Genomic DNA, 22,226 nt, shown 5'->3' with positions numbered 1-22,226 from the left:
TTATTTATGATTGTACCCTTGTGATTCTTAATCATTTTTCAGTCTCAAGGCCATCACTGTCAAAGTCCAATCAATCCGACCAATCATAGTAGGCCATATGTTAGGAGCACTATCCATGTAAGACCAGAACTGTTACTCTGTATCACAATAAACAAAGAGGATAAAAAAGGACAATACAATGCAGACAAATGAAGGGCTAAACTTAAAAAATTCCAACAACATATCTTTGATAATTGGATCTAAAATCTAAGGTTATGGTCCTAAGGAAGGATGATATGTTATTTTTAATTATTAAGGTGATGTGGAGAAAGAGACAATTATGTGTAGCTGTTACCAGCACCTTTGGTCCTTAATCTGTGGACATATTTGTCATTTAATATGAGTATTAAAGTGGTGTGTTCTTTTCTTCTGTTTGGTCAATTTATACTCTCTTTGGTTTGGGCATGATTGGGCCACTAGGCTGCACGGGGGTCCTTCCTAGATATTGTTTTGGGATCCAACTTTACCACACCCTGCCTTTATTTTCAAGTCACCCAACCTTATTCCTTTTTAATTTGTCTGAACCTATTTATTATGAAATACCTTAATTACTTTAATCATAGGAAAATTTCTAAATTCCCATAATTTTCATTAGTCAAAGTCATAAATTCAATTATTTATCTCCAATTTTGACAATTGGGTATTCCTTTTTTCTCTTTTAGCTAAGTGCCTATTTTGATTAATATGACATTGACAAACTGTGGAAAAAACAATATATGTCACTGTCAAATAATGTTAAATCATAGAAAAATTAGGCTCCAAAATGAGCTGAAAATCAGTTGTTTTTGTATTTATTAGGGTTTTGATTTAACAATACATAATAATGATCCACGTAATTATTGTAATAAGAGAAGAGATAAACAAGCTTAAAATCAGGATCCCCTAATATGACACAATCATAATCTCAAGTGGTCCTACAAAACCCACACCCACCTTAAGAACCCTAATTTCAACAAGCATGCCTGAAGCTTGAGCACATATCAAATAAATAATACCGTTGTGGATAACATAGAGTGCTTTTGGTAAATTCATCATTTGAGGAGAGAGAGAGAGATGGCAGCTTTTGCTTTTAAAAGTTTTACTCTTTTTTGAATAGATTGTTGGTGTGGAATGACTGGCTCACTGGCTGCCTCTGTACACAAGAGAAAAAAAGAATGGCCTTTGTGATAGTTAGCTCATAGTGCTTGCCCATATGGGAATCTACAAAAGTAACCCACAACATTTACAGCACAAAAGTGACCTCATTTCCACACTTAAATACAAAAAACATACATAAATATTTAAAAAAAAAAAACAAAAGAAAAATCTTTTTAAAAAAATAAATTCATGGGGTCATCCAGTCATGGTCCTAAATGGGGTGGTGAACAATTCCACCATCTTCAATCTCGAGTCCCTAGATTGAGCCTCGAGATTCTTACATTCTCACAAAAAAATAATAAAATAAAACAAATGAAAATTTAAAAAATGGATGGTTTTGGGTTTTTTATTGTATGGCCAAACTCAGGGAATGTTGGATTCTCCAATGATCAAAGCCATTTTTCATTAAAATGCTTTTTTTTCATTGCTTGCCCATTTTCCTGAAAATCCAATGAGAATACACACAACATGAACAATACTCTCTTCATTGTAATATATACTTGTCTTCTTCTTTCTTCATTAAAAAGTACACAAAATCTGTAAAAAAGACAAGACCCATTTCCAGGCAAGAAGATGATGACTGATGACTCACTAACCCAGAAAGAACTTTGGTTTCATTATATGCTTACAAATATTAGAAGATGTTTATTTTTGCAATAATTGTCATTTCTCATGCCTGCTTGCTTTTTGTTTATAAATTATACTAAATGGAAATACAAAATTCACATGTTTATCCTTTCTTGGCCAACGTGTATGATTTAACTCATTAATGGGAATTTACTATTTTCTCCTTTCTTAAGGAATATTTGTCTAGATTTTGATACTCTGGTTCTTTTAAGATTATGGGCTACATAAAATATTTCTATATATAATTCATTTATTTAACCTACAGGCTCAGTGACAGGCATGCTGGTTTCCTTTATACAACCAAAAAACTGGTTCTTTTCTTGTGTGTGTCTGACAAAAGATTTTGGGTGAATGGATTTCTCGCATGAAAGCAAGAAGCTGGTTCTAATCTAAAGGATTACGACAAACGAATGTAACCCATTTGAAAGTTGGTTTCTGTGATAGAGAAACACTGCTATAGTCAGCAGAATTTGAGTATTTCTTTGTTGCTCTGCTTCTTGCACATTCCACTTCGATGGCCTTCAGAAGAAGAGAAGTTTTCTTCTTTTTTACCATTTTTTTATGGTTTTGGACTGCTGCAAATGGATTGCTATCTCCCAAAGGAGTAAACTATGAAGGTAACTGGAACTTTTTCCCCTTTTTAAAAAAATTTTAATTGAATTGCTGTGATTTTAATGGCTCCAAAATCAAATAAATGGTAAAGGGGAGGTTTTCTGATATGGGTGATTCTATTTCAGTGCAAGCTTTGATGGGAATAAAAGCTTCTTTACATGATCCACATGGGGTTCTTGATAATTGGGATGGAGATGCTGTTGATCCCTGTAGCTGGACTATGGTCACTTGTTCTCCTGAGAGTCTTGTCATTGGCTTGTAAGCTTTCCAAAATCTCTCATTGCCGCATTACAGAATTTCAAAACTAGCATCTGAGTTGAACAGTGTATTTGAAATCAATTTCAGAAAACTCACAAATGACAAAATTTTGAAATTGTTTTACTGCAGGGGAACTCCTAGCCAGAATTTATCTGGTACTCTTTCTCCAAGCATTGGCCACTTGACTAATCTTCAAATTGTGTAAGTACCCACAAACAGATAGACAGTTCTTGGAGAAAAAAAAGAAAAAAAACAACTTTTCTTTTTTGTTACTGGTCTTAACATTCGTGGTGTTTTATAAAATTTGCAGGCTCTTACAGAACAACAACATCACAGGACCAATTCCTGGAGAGTTAGGGAAGCTATCAAATCTTCACACACTTGATCTTTCTAACAACTTCTTCGTTGGTGAAATTCCTTCTTCTCTGGGCCATCTGATGAGTCTCCAATACATGTAAGTAGAATTCTTCTCAAAAACTCTGTCGCTATTAAGCATTTATGAATATCCCACCTGTCTAAATTTTTACTTTGGCTTTTTTTTTGTTCCTAATATAGGAGGCTAAATAATAACAGTCTCTCTGGAGCTTTCCCAATGTCATTGGCTAACATGACCCAGCTGATTTTTCTGTAAGTCTAAAGACCTATTCTTGCGCATCATAGCTTATATCTGACTGAAATGTGTCTAATGAAGAAGGTTTTGTCCGTGGATTTCAGCGACTTGTCTTTCAACAATCTCAGTGGCCCTTTACCCAGATTCCCTGCTAAGACATTCAAGTAAATTTCTCTCCTTTATTCTTTCACTCTCTACACAGTGAACTGGATACTGAACTTTTGAAACTTATTTAAATTTCTGTACTGTTGCAGCATAGTTGGCAACCCTTTAATCTGCCCGACTGGGTCTGAACCAGAATGCTTTGGGACAACACTAATGCCTATGTCCATGAACTTGAATAGCACACAAAGTAAGGATCCTGGACTAAACATATCCTTCTGTCGTCAACCATAATTAGCTATTTAGAAGCGTTGGTTTGCTACTTGGTTGATTCTGACCTTAATCCTTTTGTATCTTAAGCTGCTTTACCTTCTGGCAGACCAAGGAATCACAGAATAGCTCTTGCTTTTGGCTCTAGTGTTGGTTCTGTCTCACTCATCATTCTTATTCTTGGATTACTTCTATGGTGGAGACAAAGGCAGGATCAACCAACATTTTTCGATGTCAAGGGTGTGTAATAAATAAGTGTATTTTTCACTTTAATTAATATGCAGTGGCTTGTTACTCCTTCTGATCAATTCTACATCTCTTTGAAATATCAGATCGACACCATGAGGAAGTTTCTCTTGGAAACTTGAGGAGATTTCAATTTAGAGAACTTCAGGCAGCAACAAACCACTTTAGCAACAAGAATATACTTGGAAAAGGAGGATTTGGCAATGTGTACAAAGGGATTCTCCACGATGGGACGGTTGTTGCTGTCAAGAGGCTTAAAGATGGCAATGCTGTTGGAGGAGATATTCAATTCCAAACTGAAGTGGAGATGATCAGCCTCGCAGTGCATCGTAACCTCCTCAGGCTATATGGATTTTGCATCACACCAACAGAAAGGCTTCTAGTCTACCCGTACATGTCCAATGGTAGCGTGGCTTCCCGTCTCAAAGGTAACACATGCTTCCAGTATCAAGGATGGTTAAGTTTGTTAGTCTAAAGTGCCACTTCTCAGCAGATGATCTAATCCTTCATTATCTTTGGCAGGGAAACCAGTCTTGGATTGGGGCACCAGGAAGAGAATTGCATTAGGAGCTGCAAGGGGACTATTATACCTCCATGAGCAGTGTGATCCAAAGATAATTCATAGGGATGTGAAGGCAGCAAATATATTGCTTGATGACTATTGTGAGGCTGTGGTAGGGGATTTCGGGTTAGCAAAGCTTTTGGATCATCAAGATTCACATGTCACCACAGCTGTGAGGGGCACGGTCGGGCACATAGCACCAGAATATCTCTCTACAGGCCAGTCCTCTGAGAAAACAGATGTTTTTGGATTTGGTATCCTGCTTCTTGAATTAATCACAGGCCAAAGGGCACTAGAATTTGGCAAGGCAGCTAACCAAAAGGGAGCCATGCTGGACTGGGTGAGCACAATCTCCTTGAGATATTTCTTGCTCAGTAAATCTTTCAGAAACAATCTTTTTATTCCTATTGAACTGAATTACATTTGTTCTAATTGCAGGTAAAGAAAATTCATCAGGAGAAGAAACTTGAAATGCTTGTAGATAAGGATCTAAAGGGTAACTATGATAGAATTGAGCTTGAGGAGATGGTACAAGTGGCTCTTTTGTGCACCCAATTCCTTCCAAGCCAAAGACCGAAAATGTCCGAAGTAGTTAGAATGCTTGAAGGTGATGGGCTGGCAGAAAGATGGGAAGCTTCTCAAAGAGCAGAAGCAACCAAGTCGAAGCCCCACGAGTTCTCTTCATCGGATCGTTATTCTGACCTCACTGATGACTCTTCATTACTAGTGCAGGCAATGGAGCTTTCTGGCCCAAGGTGAATTCTTTAAAGAGTTTAATGTATTGAGAATAGACTTAGAATACAAGAAGAAATTTATAGGTGAAGTTGCTTTGTAGTATTGGTATGATGATTTAATGTTCTTTTTGGGTTGTATAATAGATAGGGATATTATCAAAACTCCAAAGGGTTTTAATGTTTGCATTGAATTGTACAGATTCTGTGTTTTTGGTGAAACTGGCAAACTTTCAAATGAAATTCATGAATTTGTATTCCAGTTGAGTGACAAGTTTGATGAGAAATCCAATTTACTAGTGACCTCAGATGTTCAGCATGCTAGCTAGATTCGAGGGATGTCCTAAATTAAATCTCCAATAATAATAAAATAGGAAAAATCAGATTAAACAAAAGCCCTGCTAGACAGCAGCATGTCATGAAATAAAAAATTTGACAAATTTAAAATCAATGAATAGCAAGATTTCTTAGCAATAATAGTTCCAGTTTCGGTCATTGCTAGTTGAATAATAATACAAAATAAAAAATATTTGTTAAGAATAATAATCGAATAAGATATAATATATTACATGTAAAATCAATAAATTTAGTTCAATTATAGAACTCTATAAAATATATATATATATATATATATTAATATTTTTTATTTAATGAGTAATTTACTACATTTAATATATAACCAGTTAGTGTATGACACGAAAAATTCATTTTTTACATTTTTAATAAAATTTACTGCATATAATTTATCTATTAAATTTTTAAAAACTAGCGTATAATTTTAAGAAATTAAAAGTATACTTTTCTAATGATTTAATAAATTTTTCATAATTAACTAACTTGTGGAAAAATTATAATATTACAAAATCACAAGAAATAAATTATAAATTATGTTAGATCATACGTTTTTTATGGTAAAGTAATTTGTATTTTTTATGAAATTAAGTAATTAGCAGAAAACCCCTGGAATATATATATATTACTTTCTATAGATTTAAAAATAAATAAATAAATAAACGTTGAAATACATCCATGGACGAGACAATGGGCTGGGCCCAGACCCAAACCTTGTGAATTTTTTCCAGTAATAAAAAGTCAATAAAAGAATAACAAATGACCCTACCCGAGTTAATATACAAGTCTTACTGTCTACCAAATAATTCAATGATGTTTACATTTACATACTTTAGAACCTTTATTTTTATAATACTAATTTTTTTAAAAATTACCAACAAAAATTTCTCCAATTCTCCATCTGTTGCAATATTATACTTAACATATTTTACTTATCAATATTTTTAACATTGATGTTTTCATAGGTCATCTCCATATCGTTAGTCAAAGAAAAACCAACATAAACTTAATCCTTTGCTTGAATTTAATTTACAAATAGCTCCTCCTCATGGAATCATCTGACAAACAATTTATACAAAGAGTTGCGGCAGCCATTGAAGGAAATGGCACCTGCTGCCGGAGCACAACTATCATAACCACCAAAAGGCACAAGTAAAATCTCAGCATATACAAAAATCCAAAGAGACATATTAACCCTCCAGAATCCCATGGCTAATGTGTCTACGTGCTGAGTTGCAGAACTTGTGGGGAAAAAACAAAACACCCTTTTCGGACATGCAGCCATAAAGTACACCTTGAACCATATCTCTAGATATTTGTATTTTCAGGCACAAAAAAGGAAAGAGCACTTATTTACATATAGTTGATACTAGAAAGCCATAAACAAGTATTAACAGTGCAAAAGAGAGAATCAAATTTACAATGCAAGACTCTTTCCTGTTCCAGTCATTATTTACAAACGGAAACCTTGAAAATGAAAGGCTTATAGCGTTAAACTTACAAACTTCACATGCTCTGAAGCTCGCTCAAGTTGCAACAACACTGATTCTGAAATCCTTTCACCTCTGTATCTTACAATAGTCATTGATTCCAACAATGGCGAACGAGCAAGCAAAAGTTTTATGAATTCCCATTCAGTTCTTGTGCCAACAATGCCTCTAATTTTCACTGCTTTGAGTTGGTTTATATAGAAATCACAGAGGCACTGTGATGTGAAAAAATCCATAACAGGTTTATATATCTCATTCGAAGTGTCCACCTACACAGGAAAACAAGATGTAAATCATCTTTACGCTATGCAAATTTCCGTGGACCATGCAAACACAAACATCCGTTAATTTATTTCTTACAACTATTGAGTACTGACCTAAAAATTCCATATGTATTGCCTTTACAGCAGTTTTTTCAAATAACTCACCGTGATGAGAAGATCTTTTAAATTCGGAGAGCTTCTAAGTATAGAAATTGAAGCCATAACATCTCCTAGACAGGCAAACCTCACTTCCTTTAGCTCAAGCGCTGAGAGGCAGTTAAGCATCGTAGGAAGTTTTTGTGGGACATCCTCAATAGCTAGAAACTGCGAACAAACCATGAAGGATAGTACATTAGATGATCTTATTTAGTCTAACATTTGTCAGAAAATAATATAAATATACAGGTAAAATGGAACAAAGTTTCACGTATACAAATAATACCTCAAGAAATCGACCATGCAAACTGAGCCTGTCTATACCATCTAGACTGCCTAAAACTCTGACTAAATTGCAATCTTTCCTTTGCTCAGGACACCGAGGCCTTGTCCGACCATACATACGAACCATGCGAATATCAACACTAACTAGTAGTGGATTATATCCAAAACAGATATCTTCAAATTTAGAATCTAGTTTCAAGTATTTTAGGTTTGGATTATGGATCCTTACAAAATCTAAATTGTCGATGTTCAACAGAGTTAATCTCTCAAGAACAGGGCAATTGCAGATCAAACTTTCAAGTGTATCACTTACTATAAATACTTGACTAAGCTTGAGGATTCTAAGGCAATCAAATCCTTTGAAAAGAGCAGGAAGCTTAACTATACAGCCAAAAAGCTCCAGGCAACTGAGCTTTGGACAACAGAAAACACTAGAAGGCAGCTTAAAGCGTTTTGTAAAACTGAAATCCTGGATAATTAACTCCTTAATTCCTTTCTCTGTTAAAAAAGCTATCCACTGATCAAAATCAGAATAGGTTGGACAGCAATAAGCAGCAAGCTTGAACTTCTCTATTGGACCACGATGATTTGATCGAACCCTATTAATGATTTTCATAATCTCCACCCATCTGGCTCTCTTATCTGATAAAGAACTACTGATGCATTTATCATCAAAAACAAACTGAGAAAGGCCAGTCCACTTATATCTCCATTTGGTCGACAATATACTAGTCCTAGCCGCCTCTCGTAGTGGTAGATGCACAAGGATGCTATCTAATACATCCCATGGTAGTTTACTGATCCTATCTATCTTTGTTTGGTTTTCCATCTCAGTAGACTTGTGATGTTTCCTTGTATTGTTCATAGGTTGATTCTTGGGCAGAATCAAAAAAACGGTTTTCAACACATAGCAGCAGATTCTTCAGAGAGAGAACATACAAACCTGCAAAACATAGGATTCATCATGATAATCTGTATATTAACATTATTAAGCCAATAATTAGGAGAAAGAGAGCAAAATTTACAAGCTAGAAGAAATGAGCATAGGAATTGTAACAACAGCAAGCTAGTATCTTTTGTAATAGTAAATAAAATAAAAATTTTGGGGGAAAGCTGCTCTCTAATCTAAAAAGGAGTGTGAGTGTACATCGTGGTTTTTTTATTTTATTTTATTTTTTTTGGGGGGGGGTTTGAGGGGTTGTTTGGAAGATGAAGAAAGACCATTAAAAATGTTTTTTTCTTTTGGGGGAAATTTACCATTTAACCCATGTAGTATGGAGAACCTCATTAGTTAGTCCTTGATTTTAAAAAATACATTACAATGTTTCTGAAATTTTAAAAAATCTACTAACTAATCATTAAATTAATTTTATTATTTAGTTCCTGTTGTATGAAAAAAAATTCATTAATTAGTCTCTCAGTTTTATAAAAATGTCTACTAATTAGTCTCTCAATATTAAAGGCATTTTATACTTTTTTGCTACACTTGAAGGCTAATAGTAACAAATGGATTAATTAGTAGACTTTTTAAATTCTCAGGTATGTTCTTAATGTATTTTTCAAAATCAAAGGACTAACTAACGAGTTCCTCTATATTATAGGGATGAAATAGTAATTTTTTCCATTTTATGGGAGGGTGTTTGGAAGAGGAAGAAAACCTTCATAAAAAATACAACAGCGTGCAAGCATTTGCATTCCAAGTGTGCATGAGTGATAGTGACAAAGAGAAAGCAAGTGTAGAAAAACAACATACTAGCCAAAAGACACCAAAATCACTCAATTACAAATGCTGATAATCCATTTGAGAGTGACCCAAGTCTAGCATGAGGGAATATTATGTGTATCCACAAGAATTCTCTCACCCAAGAGCATTTACAAGTGGTAACTTTAGGAGGAAAAGGAAAAATGCTCATTATCTACGGTTAACAAAAGCTGGCATCCATTTAACCCTCTGAATATTGCAAGCAACTCAAGTGAACTTCTGAAACGTGATAAATGTACCAATAAGATTAAATGGTGTATCATTAGGCCCATCTCAATATAAGCCAAATTCCAAAGTTAACATGATCAAGCAAACCTCTATACAACACTACTTACCATGCATATCTATTGCCCTACTCCAATTAAACTCAAAGGGACAATCGACAGAAATGTTATAACTAACACCAACTCCCTCCACCAAGCTGTTTCCTCATACATAATTTAGCAGAAATCCACTTAAAGCATTAGAAGTTCACATCAGCTAAACACATTCAGGCCCACATCACTCGCCATTTCAACTTGATCATACATGTCACACATGAAAACAAAAATAAAAGATAGTCCATAAAACTCAACTCTAAGAGAGCCTCGTAAGGATCAAACAGGGAAATAAACTTGGTATAGGGTTAAAAAAAGCAAAAACGGAAAGATTTTTCATGGTCATTTGGGACATACAGACCAACCCATATCGCCTTATTATTCTTTAACTAATAATAATGATGCGAAGGGGAAGGGGTTCCAAATGAAAAATGCCCTAATTTTTTTCCTACTTTTTCTCCGCCAAGCAAATGGATCATTTCTTAATAATTCTCATTTCTCAACATCTTATGCAAAGAAAATAATCAGAACATACCCTCTTCTATAAACTATCTCAATAAGGTAACGCACATAGAAGTATAGCTTCCATTCCCATTAAAATCCAACAAAACAGAGATCGAAGCTTATCAAAATAGATCTAAGCTGATCAATGTATATATAAATGAATTAGAAAGAGAATGAACAAGAGGAGATGGAGATGTTACCGTGGGTAGAGGCAGGTGATCGGTAACGGTGATCATCAGAGCCTGGAGCCGGAGAAGCCGAAGAGTGTGTCTCAGTGCTCGAGTGTGTGGACCCAGTGCGCAAAAGGGCTGGGGTTCCCATTTTTATTTAAAAGGGATAAAAAAGAAGGTTTTGATAATATATTTTTAAATTTGTAATTAAAGAAAAAAATGCTTCTAATGAGGATAAGTCTGTGAGTATTAAATTAAAATTTTAAATTAAAAAATAATTAATGTATAATAAACATTTTAATTAATAATTATTAAATTTAGTTTTATATAAAGTGATAATTATAAAATTTAGAACTAATTATATAAACTGTGTGAATGGCTTCTTCCGAACGCAATAATGGGTTGTTTTTGCAAGCACAATGAAAAATCTGGGGAAATATTTTTCAATTTTGTTGTTTGTCCAGTTGGGCCTTTCTAAAACAAGACTTCTTTAATTGTTATAAAATGGGCTTTTCAGGCAATCGCCACACCCAAATCTATTTGTATAAATGTGTAAGACTCAATTTTTTTTTAAATAAAAATATTTAAATTTTTTTATTAATTATGTACTTATCATTACATTAAATATGTAAACGTTAGAAATTTCAAACTTTTATATGCATCATAAATGAGATCAAGTCTGTCAACGTAAAAAATTTCAAACTTTTATATGCTTTTATGATGCAATTCAAATAATTTTTTATTTTTTTATTACTTCAAAGTCTTTAAAGTTTTTAATAAAATATTAAACAATAAATAAGAGTGATAGGATTCAAACTTGAAATTCTAGAAATAACGCTGTATCTTTTAACTAATCGAATTAAGTTCTCATTACTAATTTATACTATTATCAATATTTTATATATTTAATTATCTCATATAAAATACTTTTCATGAAATAACAGAGAATATAAATAAAAAAAAAACAAGTGTATCGACTGATATTCCTTAATTAACGAATTATTAAATAAAATGAGGATAGGCAGCATTAAAGACTTAAAGACTTGTGGGTGGGGTTAATTAGAGAAGTGTGTAATGGTTGAAGCCAGAAGACATGGATGAGATAGCTCTTGACTCTGAGCTCGTGGTGGAGGTGCATCCTAATCCACTCTGCAGTAGTGTGGCACCATGGTATTGGCTGGATGAATTTCTCTTAGGGCTGTCCGACTCAGCTTCCCTTCTCCAGGTGTGGACGTTTTTGGATTCCACATCAGCTAAGCTTTGACGAGGAAAGCAACATTAGATGCTGCAGTCTTCTCTTCTTTTCTCTTGTGACTCCAGTTCAATTCTAATTGACCCAATTTAGTAGTTTAAATTTTTATCTTTTTTGTTTATATTAACTGAATCAAATCTTATTAAAATTCAGCAAAACCTCCAATTTCATATAATTTCCTATGTCAATTTGATAATGATTTCAAAGTCGATCCTTACCCTAAGTTGTAAAAGATCATAGGGATTGCATGATAATTAGTTGAGGTGGGTGACAAAGATTTTTGTTCTTATTTAATTTAAATGCAAAATTGTATAATCACACCCAAGGATACATTGATAGTACAATGCTCAATATACTCTTTTTGGAAATATTTGTAAGTTGTTTTTTAAACAAAAACAGTAAATTTTTAATAATAAAAATTATACTGCAACCTCTTCCCAAGGTGTCCAAGTAGAGAGATTGATTAAGAGGGACCCTCTCTATGTGTCAGATTGACAATCCACGTCAAAATTATCAAACGATGATTTAAATAGTATACATATTTACACAGACTAAAGTCCCACAAACCTTCAACCACCCACACCATTACCACATGTATTCACATGTTACCCCTTCCAAATCAACATGAACTCAGGTATTCTGCGTTTGCCACGTGTACTCAGAATCTGATCTGAATACAAAGCGGACCCCCTCGAGTTCGACAAGGACAGGCGTTCTCATTAGAAAGCGAGTACCTCTTCCTCCTCTACTCGGGACACTAAGTCCCATTACTCCGCTTACATTAAAAGCCAAAGCTGCCAACTCAGACATTACTAGGGCCCACCTTAAAACGCAACCAACCACAAGATAATGCAACTACTTTACTACACCACTAAATTTTAGCCACGTGCCACGCGAAGGATTCTCTCCTTCCCACTTGCGTTTACATAGTGTTTTTTCACCCCCTGCCCCTCACTTCCTTGCACTGCTCTCTGCTTTCACTCTCAGCTCCCACTAAAAAAACCATTGCCATTTCATCCTACTCGCTCACAAGTTATGTTGAAGAACGAGAACGCCGGTGACGGCGGTGGCGGCGCCAGTAACAACTGGGCACGCGTTTGTGACACTTGTCGTGCAGCTGCTTGCACTGTGTACTGCCGGGCAGACTCAGCCTACCTCTGCGCCGGTTGCGATGCTCGCGTGCATGCTGCCAACCGAGTAGCATCCCGGCATGAACGTGTGTGGGTTTGTGAGGCATGTGAGCGTGCTCCGGCTGCCTTTCTATGCAAGGCAGACGCAGCGTCTCTCTGCACAGCCTGTGATGCAGATATCCATTCAGCGAACCCATTGGCTCGCCGCCACCAACGTGTCCCAATTCTGCCGATTTCCGGCTGCCTTTACGGTCCCCAAGTAGGGCCAGCTACTGGTGAGACCACTGAAGATATGTTCATGACCCAGGAGGGAGAAGAGGGAGTTGGTGAAGAGGAGGAAGATGAAGCAGCTTCATGGCTGCTGCTAAATACTGCGAAGAATAGCAACGGGCAGAACAATAATGGCTTCTTGTTTGGTGGTGGAGAGGTGGATGAGTATTTGGATCTTGTGGAGTATAATTCAAATTCATGTGGTGATCAGAATCAGTATTCTGATCAGAACAATCTTCAGCACTACAGTGTTCCTCATCAGAAGAGCTGCTATGGAGGTGACAGTGTTGTGCCTGTTCAGTGTGCAGAAGCAGCAGGAAAAGATCAGCTTCATCAACAATATCATAATTTCCACTTGGGGTTGGAGTTTGAGTCCTCATCAAAAGCTGCTTACAGCTACAATGGATCAATTAGCCATAGTGTATGTTTTAATTTCTTTGCTTAATTTAGATATATGCATTATTAATTCCTGCCTGAAATCAATTGATAAAGGTCTCTATGTGGGTTTCTTTCTTTTTTTCCCCTTTTTTCTGATGAATCTCTGGATGTATGACTTGAGCTATGTTAATTACTTAATTAGGGACAAGCTCTGTTAAATATAGCATGATTAATTAATTGTAGCCAGCTAGTCATATACATGTTACTTGGTTGTACATGTCACAATTGCACGGATACAAGGATCATATTCTACTTTTTTTTTCCTTTAAATTCTCTATATTCAAATAAAAATTCCAAAAGGTATACTTTTATGATATTTTCTGCACTTTAGAGCAGCTCTTTTTCCCTTTTCCTTTACCTTTCTCCTCTAAAAGGGAGGAATCTAATGGCACAAGTGTTTATAGCACTTATCTTTCTTTTCCCCTTTTCTTCCAAGTCATTATTTGGCATTTTGATTCTGCATTATATAGTAAATGGATGTGGATTCTACTTTTTGGTTCAGATAGAAACAGATGAAGGTTTAGGTACTAAATAAGGTAAAATTTGCAAATTATGGATCTTTGACTAGATGTTTTCAGGAGAATTCTATGAATTACTACTGTTCCATTTGGCTACTATTAGAAGATAGATTAAAGAAAATTATTAAAACTGTGTTCCTTGAGTTTGCAAAGGTATTTGGAATTCTAGATTCTTTTCTCATTACTGTTTTATTTGCATATAGCATGTGATTAAGGAAAATAATTAGAAATGTTGCAAATAATTCCTCAAAACCGAATGAGATTCTAATCTAATCCTAAACAATTATTTTATTTCTGTAATTAGGTCTCCATTTCATCAATGGATGTTGGAGTGGTACCTGATTCAACGATGACTGAGGCATCGATCTCGCACCCAAGACCTCCAAAAGGGACAATCGATCTTTTCTCCAGTCCTCCCATGCCAATGCCATCCCAACTCAGTCCAAGGGACAGGGAGGCAAGGGTGCTAAGATACAGAGAGAAAAAGAAGACAAGGAAATTTGAGAAGACAATCAGGTATGCTTCAAGGAAGGCGTATGCAGAGACCAGACCCAGGATCAAAGGCCGATTTGCAAAGAGAACAGATGTAGAAGTTGAAGTGGATCAGATGTTCTCCACAACACTGATGGCTGAAGCTGGATACGGCATTGTCCCGTCTTTCTAAGTCCTGCATCAAAAGATAGTTTAAGGTCAAAAAAATTAAAGAACACTTGTTTAGATGAGGGTTCTACTAGTTATTACTGAAGCTGTAGTACTAATACTGTATGTTTCTGCATCTAATTGATTTCGATCAGAGAGATATCTGTTTAGTGGTTTTGTTAATTTGTCTTATTCAAGATGCTCCTACCTTGTAAATTCCTGTATACTTATAATTTTTGAATCATCATTTTCCTTATATGAGCTATACACATCTAAGTATTGTGTTTGATACAAAAAGTGAAAGACTGAAGTGCTTGCCAGCAGAAACTAAGGGTCCAAAGACGTGCAGTAATCTTACATAGTAGCTTTTTGTTTTCTGTAATTACTGGAGGCCCATGGAGCTTTCAAGCTTTTGGATGAAACAGTCCAACTTAAATTTGCTCGTTTTGCCAGAGATGACCATTTTTGTACCATAATCTGAATATGTCCAATTCTTTTTTCAACCATGACAATCAATGGAATGTCCAGGTCTACAAAAGAAAAAAGGGAGCTCAAGTTGTGACATTTTCATTTAAAGTCTACATTCCACACATCTACACCTAACTATGTCATATGAAGAACAGTGTTGGAAAATGAGAACACTATACTCAATTTGCTTACGGTGTAATCTTGCAACTCTATACAGGAGAAAAAATTAAACAAAAGGAATGAGCGTAACTGTGAAAAAAATATAAGGTAAAATTAAGTGTGGAAGTGGAGAGTGATGTAGATAATAATTGGCACCATTAATTATCATACTATAGCAAAAAAAAAAAAAAAACAGCAAACACTTCAATAGTAACAGGGCATTGATATATGGTCATATCAGCAAGGGCATTTTCCTAAAGCATATCCACTTGCACCTAGTAGCGGAGAAATTACCCAAAAAAAAAAGTCATCTTTCTTATCATGATATATTCTATGGAGCATTCAGACGTCCACCAAAAGCATAATGCACCTTTTGTTTTCATTCACAAACAGGTAAACGAAATGAAAAAAGAATTGCAACACATAAAGGCTAAGTGAGAGGTTTTTGAGGAGGAAATCACTTCCAGCTTTGATGCTACATACTAGTGTATTCTGTGAATGCAATAGGAGATAGCTGTGCTTTTCACTTTAAAATTGAGGTCCTTATTGAGCTTTGGGACCTTGAAGTATCCATTTCTGCAATGGTATTTGCAAGATATCAGAGCTTTATGTCCACTCAGTGAGCACTTCAGACTAGGATTCTTACTGTTGTCAATGATGCGACAACAAAAATTGATATATCTATCGATGATAAAATAACATCTACGCATTCATTTAGGATCCTCAGTCCTCCAGCATTTTTGCATCAAGTGAAATAGTAGAGCAGTTCATGGGATGTCCCACACAGGTGAAGGATAGAAGCTCTCACATATCTTAAAAGCATACTGTACTTTTTCATTTTTCTTGCATATGGAAAACAAAGTTCAACCACATGGAAATGAGCCCCTCATATTAAATACCACAAAACTGTAACTCAACTCTAGTACTCAAACTGACCAAACTTCAGAGGTATTGATTTGAGTCACATTTCCAATCTAATGCTACCCATCATCTACGTTTCGTCAATTTCTCCACTACTATAGGTCTTGGCTTCAGATTCTAGCTTTATTGCCTTTGGTACTTTCCACCAAAGATATGCATTCATCTATATGCTAAATTGACAGTTCACTGCCTATGCAACTCAAGTGAGTCAGCTTCCACACATACTAACTAGTGTTTGAAAGGTTGCTTGAGATGAAGGCTCCAAGCCCAAGAACACATTTAGAATGTATCATCTCTAAAAAAAAATGTCTAAGGAAAGCAAATGACAAAGGGTGCATCTTGGTACAACAATAAAGCAACTCTATTGCAGCCCAATCCTCCTCACAACACATTGGTACGACTGTATATATATAACCCTCTCTAAAGCAGGCAGGGAAAGAGCTTATGCACTAGGATACCCTTCAAAAAAAGAACCTTAGTTTCCTAAGATCAGTCTTGCTAGAATTACCATAAGATGATTCCCTCAATCAACAATCTGATAGACTTCAACTGACATAGGAAAAGAAAACTTGGAAATTCTAAGTGGAACACATCATATACTAACTCAAGATAGATTTTACTATATGTGATCGTGTTTCTGGCAATTCATTCAACCATATGGTTCTAGATAATGCAACATTCCTTGTATCTTATAGAAAAATAATTCATTTTGACAATAATAGTTGCTAGTTTTCGACTTAGATGACAAAAAGCTAAAGCTAATGAAAATACAAAAAAGAACAAAAAAAGAAAAAGAAAGTCCAGAGTGTAGTAGCAGCAATGATTTTTAGAAAAGTGGATTGCACTTTTCACTTTTATGAAGTAAAAAAAGATAAGAGAGAACAAAGTTCAGCCATAGAAAGTGGAAAGAATCAGGAGGCCTCTTGTCAGATAGCTCAAACGCTTGATTCCTTGTCGTGTTCTAAATATCACCAAAGCCTAGTCAAGCTTACCTTTTTATGAGGTCCCAACTGATCCTGGGGTCCTCAAAGTATCCAATGCAGAATTTCCACCCAATCACTTGTTGAGCATCCTTAATTCCTTATATTTCCTTTACTTATACAAACTAAGACTTGTACTTCAAAAATAAATATAAATAGAAATCAAAGGAAAAACTGGATAAGATGTTTAGAGGCCTCTTGTTTTGTTGGACAATCAGGAGCAGACAATTCTAAAACAGCAGCTTTTCAAGTTTATGCTGTTTAATCAACTCCACTGGTCACAAAAAATTCCCAATCAATGATATTTAGGTACTTGTGATCATGAAATGCTCTTGAAGGACTTGCCTACTTCATCTATCCCACAGCATCTCTGAGTTCTCAATCAATGATCACATTTTACACAAATATATAATACCCCTTTTAAGATTGAGGTGGAAAGAGAAGCAAATGTCAAATATTAAAAAGGGAGGCAGAGAATGAAGAGCAGTGGTCATCCATAGAAAAGGTTAAGTGCACTACTGCACTTTTCCACTTCTAACATAGAAGCAGGTGGAGTGCAAGTAAACCTAAAAAGAAAAAGATAAAAAGCGTATTCGAAAAGCTAATGCTGGATGGCCAAAAATACATGATACCATCATTTTGAATTGAAACCACTCAAACAGTAAACTTTTCTAGTTTTTGCTCACTTTTTCAGCCTGATGTAGAAATCCTTAGAATATCAATTTCTGCAAGCTCATTTGACGACTTGTAGTTAATGTATCTGCAACTTATGCATTGTAACTAAAGTTACCAATTCAACATTCAACCCAGGTGTATCAGTGGAATTGAAAAAGATTAGAATAGAATCTTGCAAAACAAGATTTCAAAATTCATCCCTTCATCAAATTATACAAGACCCAAAATAGAGTTTTCAATTTGGTCCAAACACAGTTGGACAACAGAAGAATCTGCCTTGAGCGTTCACCCTATTGCTTTTGTCATGGATGAATTGGCATTGCACATCCTGACCAGCAGCATTAATAATTTCAGCAGAAAAAAAAAACCACCACAAAATTTTTCTATCCAATGGCATGCAAGGAAAAACCGAAGAGTCACATAAGAATCCAGGTCTCTGGAGTGTACTGTGGCAAGAAATGGAAACAACAACCTGTTTGATTATAGTAGCAGCTGAAAACGAGGGAAGGCAGGGCCTTGTATTGTATCTGGTGATCTGGAATCAGAAAGAAAAGTAGAGCTTTTCACAAATTATCCAAAATTTCCAACTTAAAGGGCCCAATTTTTGTCCAAAATAAGGCTTGGCCCATAAGCCCTTCCCACAGAATTTCCAGCTTTGTTCTAAGCCATGATAATGTTCCACTGCCTACAAAATTCAATCCTTCTGTTTCTTTCTTTAATTAAGAGTATGAGAATCGGAGAGTTGAATTCAGAATCAACTGTGACACGACGGCCTACTCAGACTTGTCCATTATAATTAATGCCATTCTCACTGCTTTTAAACGGAATTTTGCATCTTTCAAAATCCATCATATATATATATATATATTTATAGTTCTGAAGCATCTTCATGCTTTGATTCATAAATTAAATTCCACTGTGCTTTTTTGCCTAATTAATCCTTTTTTCCCCATTATCCTCATAATTTAACTCGTTTTTATATCATTCCTCATTCCATCTTTTAGAAAACCAGTTAGCTAAGCTACCCATATTCCCAACCTCTTCTCCATGTTCCTCGTGTTGCCACCAATAATTAATCACAATTGTTTATATATAATTAAGTTTAAAACTTATTAATTAGCTTATCAGTTAAAAAGTGTTTGTTTTCTAACATTAAAAAAAATAGGTATATATACTACACTGGATATTAAATTTAATTAATAAAAATATTTTAATATTATGAATAATATAACTTTAAAAATATCATGATATATAAACAAACTTAATTCTTAAGGGAAAATAAAGTCCTTATTTCAATGTAAGTTATTAAAAAATATATTTTTTATTTAGTGGTTTAAACATGATATTAATATTATAAGACATAAAATCATTAAAAAAATTAATTTTATGAAATTGTACTGCCATTAATTAATTTGTACAAAAAAAAAGCTGGAGGTGATTAACAGTTTAGCCTTCTTTCTAATACTTAACACTCAAGTAAGTAAAAAAATAAATGAGTGTAATAAAATGTTTATAAAAATTATGTATTTTTATTTTTATATTTATTTTTTACAATAAAAAAATAGAATTAATTATTAAATTTTATAAAATTTTGATAATATCGGCTCGTAAATACATAATCCTGCTATAGATGTAATAAAATATACTAAATTGATTTTTTTAACTGCTTTTTATAAAATTTAGCCGTGTAATTAAGAAAATAAATTTTGACAAAAAATTTAAACCTATAATATTTAAGTTTTCTTTTCCACGAGTAAAACTATATATCATTTCATTAAATTTTTATTATTCCATTTTTTTTATCAGCTCATCACTTACTTTAAATAATTATTATTTTATATTAATTATATAAATTTATTTTTATCCATTATATTAAAAAAATAATTTTTAAATTAAAAAATAATTTAATCCTTTTAATTTGTTTGTTAAAAGCGCTTTATGCATGTATTGTAGCAAGTAATTTTCAGAGCATTTGTTAATAAAAATTAATATTCATGTGAAAGAGAAAAATTAATTTTAGTCAATTTTTTTACTGATACATATATAATTCTCCCATAGCCACATGCTATGATTGAATTTTGGATTTTTCAATCGATTAATTATAAGGCTAATTCATAAATATATTGAATGTATATATTTAATTATAATTTTCATTATATTTATTTATTTATTTTTATCTTGAATTAATTTTTAGATTTGGAAATAAATAAATAATGTTTCAATTCCTAAGCGTGTTTGAGCGAGAGGCAGCAGGGACAAGTAAAGGAAAACGTGTGGCTAAGGGATTCCTACAAATTAATGAATTTATATCCATGGAAAGTGTGAATTCAATAAATATTAAAATCAATTTAATTTATTTTACAAAAATTATTTATTTAAATTTTAAAAATATTTCAATTTATCATAAATCGAATTAAGATAAATATTTTTATTATATTCATTTTATTTTTATTTTCTTGCAAATTGGTTGCTTCATCATTATATTAATTATTATAATTTAATATTAAATATAAATATTATTAAATAGACACGATTGTGATAATGTTGTTATAAATCTTAGATATTACAATTTCATCACATTTCTTTTGAAAAACAATTTTATCACATTTAATTAATTAAAATACTAAAATAAAGAAAGAAATTAATTAGTATTTAATATATAGTCTAGATTCAGATAATATTTACACATGAACTTAAATGAAATTGTTATATATGGTATAGCAATAGCTACTTATTAGACAAACTTCCACGCAATATTGTCTTATAATACAAAAAACGTTTCGTAATTTTGTTAGAGGTGAGGAAAAAATTTAAAAGATATATAATAAAAAATTCTATTGCACTCACATATTTAATCTGGCGATAGTAAGTATATCTGATTAAATTTAATAGATCTCAACTTCTACTTTATCAATTTTCTAATCTCCATTTCAAAAAAAATATATATATTTATGGAAGATATTTTTTTAAAAATATTTTTTATATTTTTTAATATTTAGAGTATGTAAAAAATTTAATTAATAAAAAAATAATTTTTTAAATAATTTTAAAAAATAACTTCATGATCTTATGAGAAGAGAAATTATTTTTTATATTTTGAAGTTCTCGTTAAAAATTTTATATATAAATTTGTTAATATATTTTATTTTTTAAATGAAAATTACATAATAAAAAATAAATTATTTTAATGAAAAATATTTTTCATATTTTCATGTTGTTAAAGAACTTTATATATAAATTTATTAATATATTTTATATTTTAAATTATAATTAAACAATATAAAATAAATTATCTTAAGTTCTATTTATTTTATAAAAGAAATTTTTTTTTAAATTTTTTTCATATGTTTTAGTGTTTGGACCAACTAAAAAAATTTATTCAATAGAAAATAATTTTTAATTAATTAAAAAAATAAATTAGTTTAAGAAAAATTATTTAAAAAAAAAGTTTTAACATTTTTTTAAGACCATTATATATAAATTTTTTAATAAATTTTATTTTTTAAATTAAAATTATAAATAAAAAATAAATTACATTAGTGAAAAATATTCTCCACAGAAAATATTTTTTATATAAAATATTTTTTACAGAAAATACTTTTTAGATATAAATTATTTTTCGTAAATCAAAGGAGTCTTAAGGAAAGATATTTTTTATATTTTTATTAAAAAATATTTTTTTACAGAAATGCTAAGTTATTTTCTGCACAGAAAATATTTTTAAAATATAAGTATTTTTTTTGCAAACAAACAAACGTTAATTCTAAAAAGTTTTAATTTTTCTAAAAGGACTTGAAAAATAGTGATCTATGAAAGAGTCTTTCTAAGGATATAAAAGTCATATTTTTACAAATTAAAAAAATAACATAAATTTACAATTTTTTCTATTAAGTAAAATCGAGAATTTGCTTGTATAAATAATAAATATTTATTAAAAATATTTTATTTTTTAATATATTCGAACTCATATAAATAAAATAATACATCTGGTTGTAAGTTTTAGAGAAGGGTTTTTTGATTTTTTTTTATTATCAAATATTAGTGAGACATTAATTAATTCCTTTTTGTTTTTTTTTTTTCTTTTGAAAGATTAGTAGGCCATTAATTACGTAAATTCATTGTCATAATACAATTAACATAGTACAGATATTTTTAGAATAGTTATAGTAATAAAATTTAATTTACATTAATTAAATTACATTTTTATAAATAATTTAAATATATAAGAATATTTTTTTATTTATACTATATATATTATAAATTAATTTAACAATCAATCGAATT

At 32.5% G+C, this 22,226-nt stretch overlaps 3 protein-coding genes across 4 annotated transcripts; 2 read left to right on the top strand and 1 right to left on the bottom strand.

Annotated features, from left to right (window-relative positions):
- Positions 1-1,743: 1,743 nt before the first annotated feature.
- On the top strand, positions 1,744-5,456 carry LOC110609715 (protein NSP-INTERACTING KINASE 1). Of its 2 annotated transcripts, XM_021749494.2 has the most exons (11): positions 1,952-2,420; positions 2,541-2,673; positions 2,803-2,874; positions 2,984-3,127; positions 3,229-3,300; positions 3,388-3,447; positions 3,538-3,635; positions 3,746-3,895; positions 3,988-4,329; positions 4,424-4,803; positions 4,902-5,456. In XM_021749494.2, the coding sequence occupies exons 1-11, from the start codon at positions 2,318-2,320 to the stop codon at positions 5,220-5,222; spliced, it is 1,875 nt and encodes a 624-aa protein (XP_021605186.1). In that variant the 5' UTR covers positions 1,952-2,317; the 3' UTR covers positions 5,223-5,456. The 2 variants fall into 2 exon arrangements, with proteins under 2 accessions (XP_043810313.1, XP_021605186.1); XM_043954378.1 differs by lacking the exon at positions 3,746-3,895 and having other exon boundaries at positions 1,744-2,420.
- Positions 5,457-6,834: 1,378 nt separating this feature from the next.
- LOC110610106 (F-box/FBD/LRR-repeat protein At1g13570) lies at positions 6,835-10,689 on the bottom strand. The gene is made up of 4 exons (XM_021749976.2): positions 10,523-10,689; positions 7,741-8,682; positions 7,464-7,622; positions 6,835-7,304 (listed from the first exon to the last, which is right to left on the bottom strand). Exons 2-4 carry the CDS (start codon positions 8,602-8,604, stop codon positions 7,029-7,031), a joined length of 1,299 nt encoding a protein of 432 aa, XP_021605668.1. The 5' UTR covers positions 8,605-8,682; positions 10,523-10,689; the 3' UTR covers positions 6,835-7,028.
- Positions 10,690-12,690: 2,001 nt separating this feature from the next.
- LOC110604729 (zinc finger protein CONSTANS-LIKE 2) lies at positions 12,691-15,004 on the top strand. The gene is made up of 2 exons (XM_021743013.2): positions 12,691-13,565; positions 14,405-15,004. Exons 1-2 carry the CDS (start codon positions 12,780-12,782, stop codon positions 14,762-14,764), a joined length of 1,146 nt encoding a protein of 381 aa, XP_021598705.1. The 5' UTR covers positions 12,691-12,779; the 3' UTR covers positions 14,765-15,004.
- Positions 15,005-22,226: the final 7,222 nt, after the last annotated feature.

This window comes from Manihot esculenta, chromosome 2, assembly GCF_001659605.2.
Source record: "Manihot esculenta cultivar AM560-2 chromosome 2, M.esculenta_v8, whole genome shotgun sequence".
NCBI lineage: Eukaryota > Viridiplantae > Streptophyta > Magnoliopsida > Malpighiales > Euphorbiaceae > Manihot > Manihot esculenta.
This window is presented reverse-complemented; position numbering and strand designations above follow the sequence as displayed.

Excerpts from the sequence above, each read along its gene's own strand:
- LOC110609715 (XM_021749494.2), top strand. The coding sequence starts at position 2,318 with ATGGCCTTCAGAAGAAGAGAAGTTTTCTTCTTTTTTACCATTTTTTTA. Across the intron at positions 2,421-2,540 it reads CAAAGGAGTAAACTATGAAG|TGCAAGCTTTGATGGGAATA; the intron begins GTAACTGGAACT and ends ATTCTATTTCAG. Across the intron at positions 3,301-3,387 it reads ATGACCCAGCTGATTTTTCT|CGACTTGTCTTTCAACAATC; the intron begins GTAAGTCTAAAG and ends CGTGGATTTCAG.
- LOC110610106 (XM_021749976.2), bottom strand. The coding sequence starts at position 8,604 with ATGAACAATACAAGGAAACATCACAAGTCTACTGAGATGGAAAACCAA. Across the intron at positions 7,623-7,740 it reads TGCATGGTCGATTTCTTGAG|TTTCTAGCTATTGAGGATGT; the intron begins GTATTATTTGTA and ends GTTTGTTCGCAG. Across the intron at positions 7,305-7,463 it reads TAAAAGATCTTCTCATCACG|GTGGACACTTCGAATGAGAT; the intron begins GTGAGTTATTTG and ends TTTCCTGTGTAG.
- LOC110604729 (XM_021743013.2), top strand. The coding sequence starts at position 12,780 with ATGTTGAAGAACGAGAACGCCGGTGACGGCGGTGGCGGCGCCAGTAAC. Across the intron at positions 13,566-14,404 it reads ATGGATCAATTAGCCATAGT|GTCTCCATTTCATCAATGGA; the intron begins GTATGTTTTAAT and ends TTCTGTAATTAG.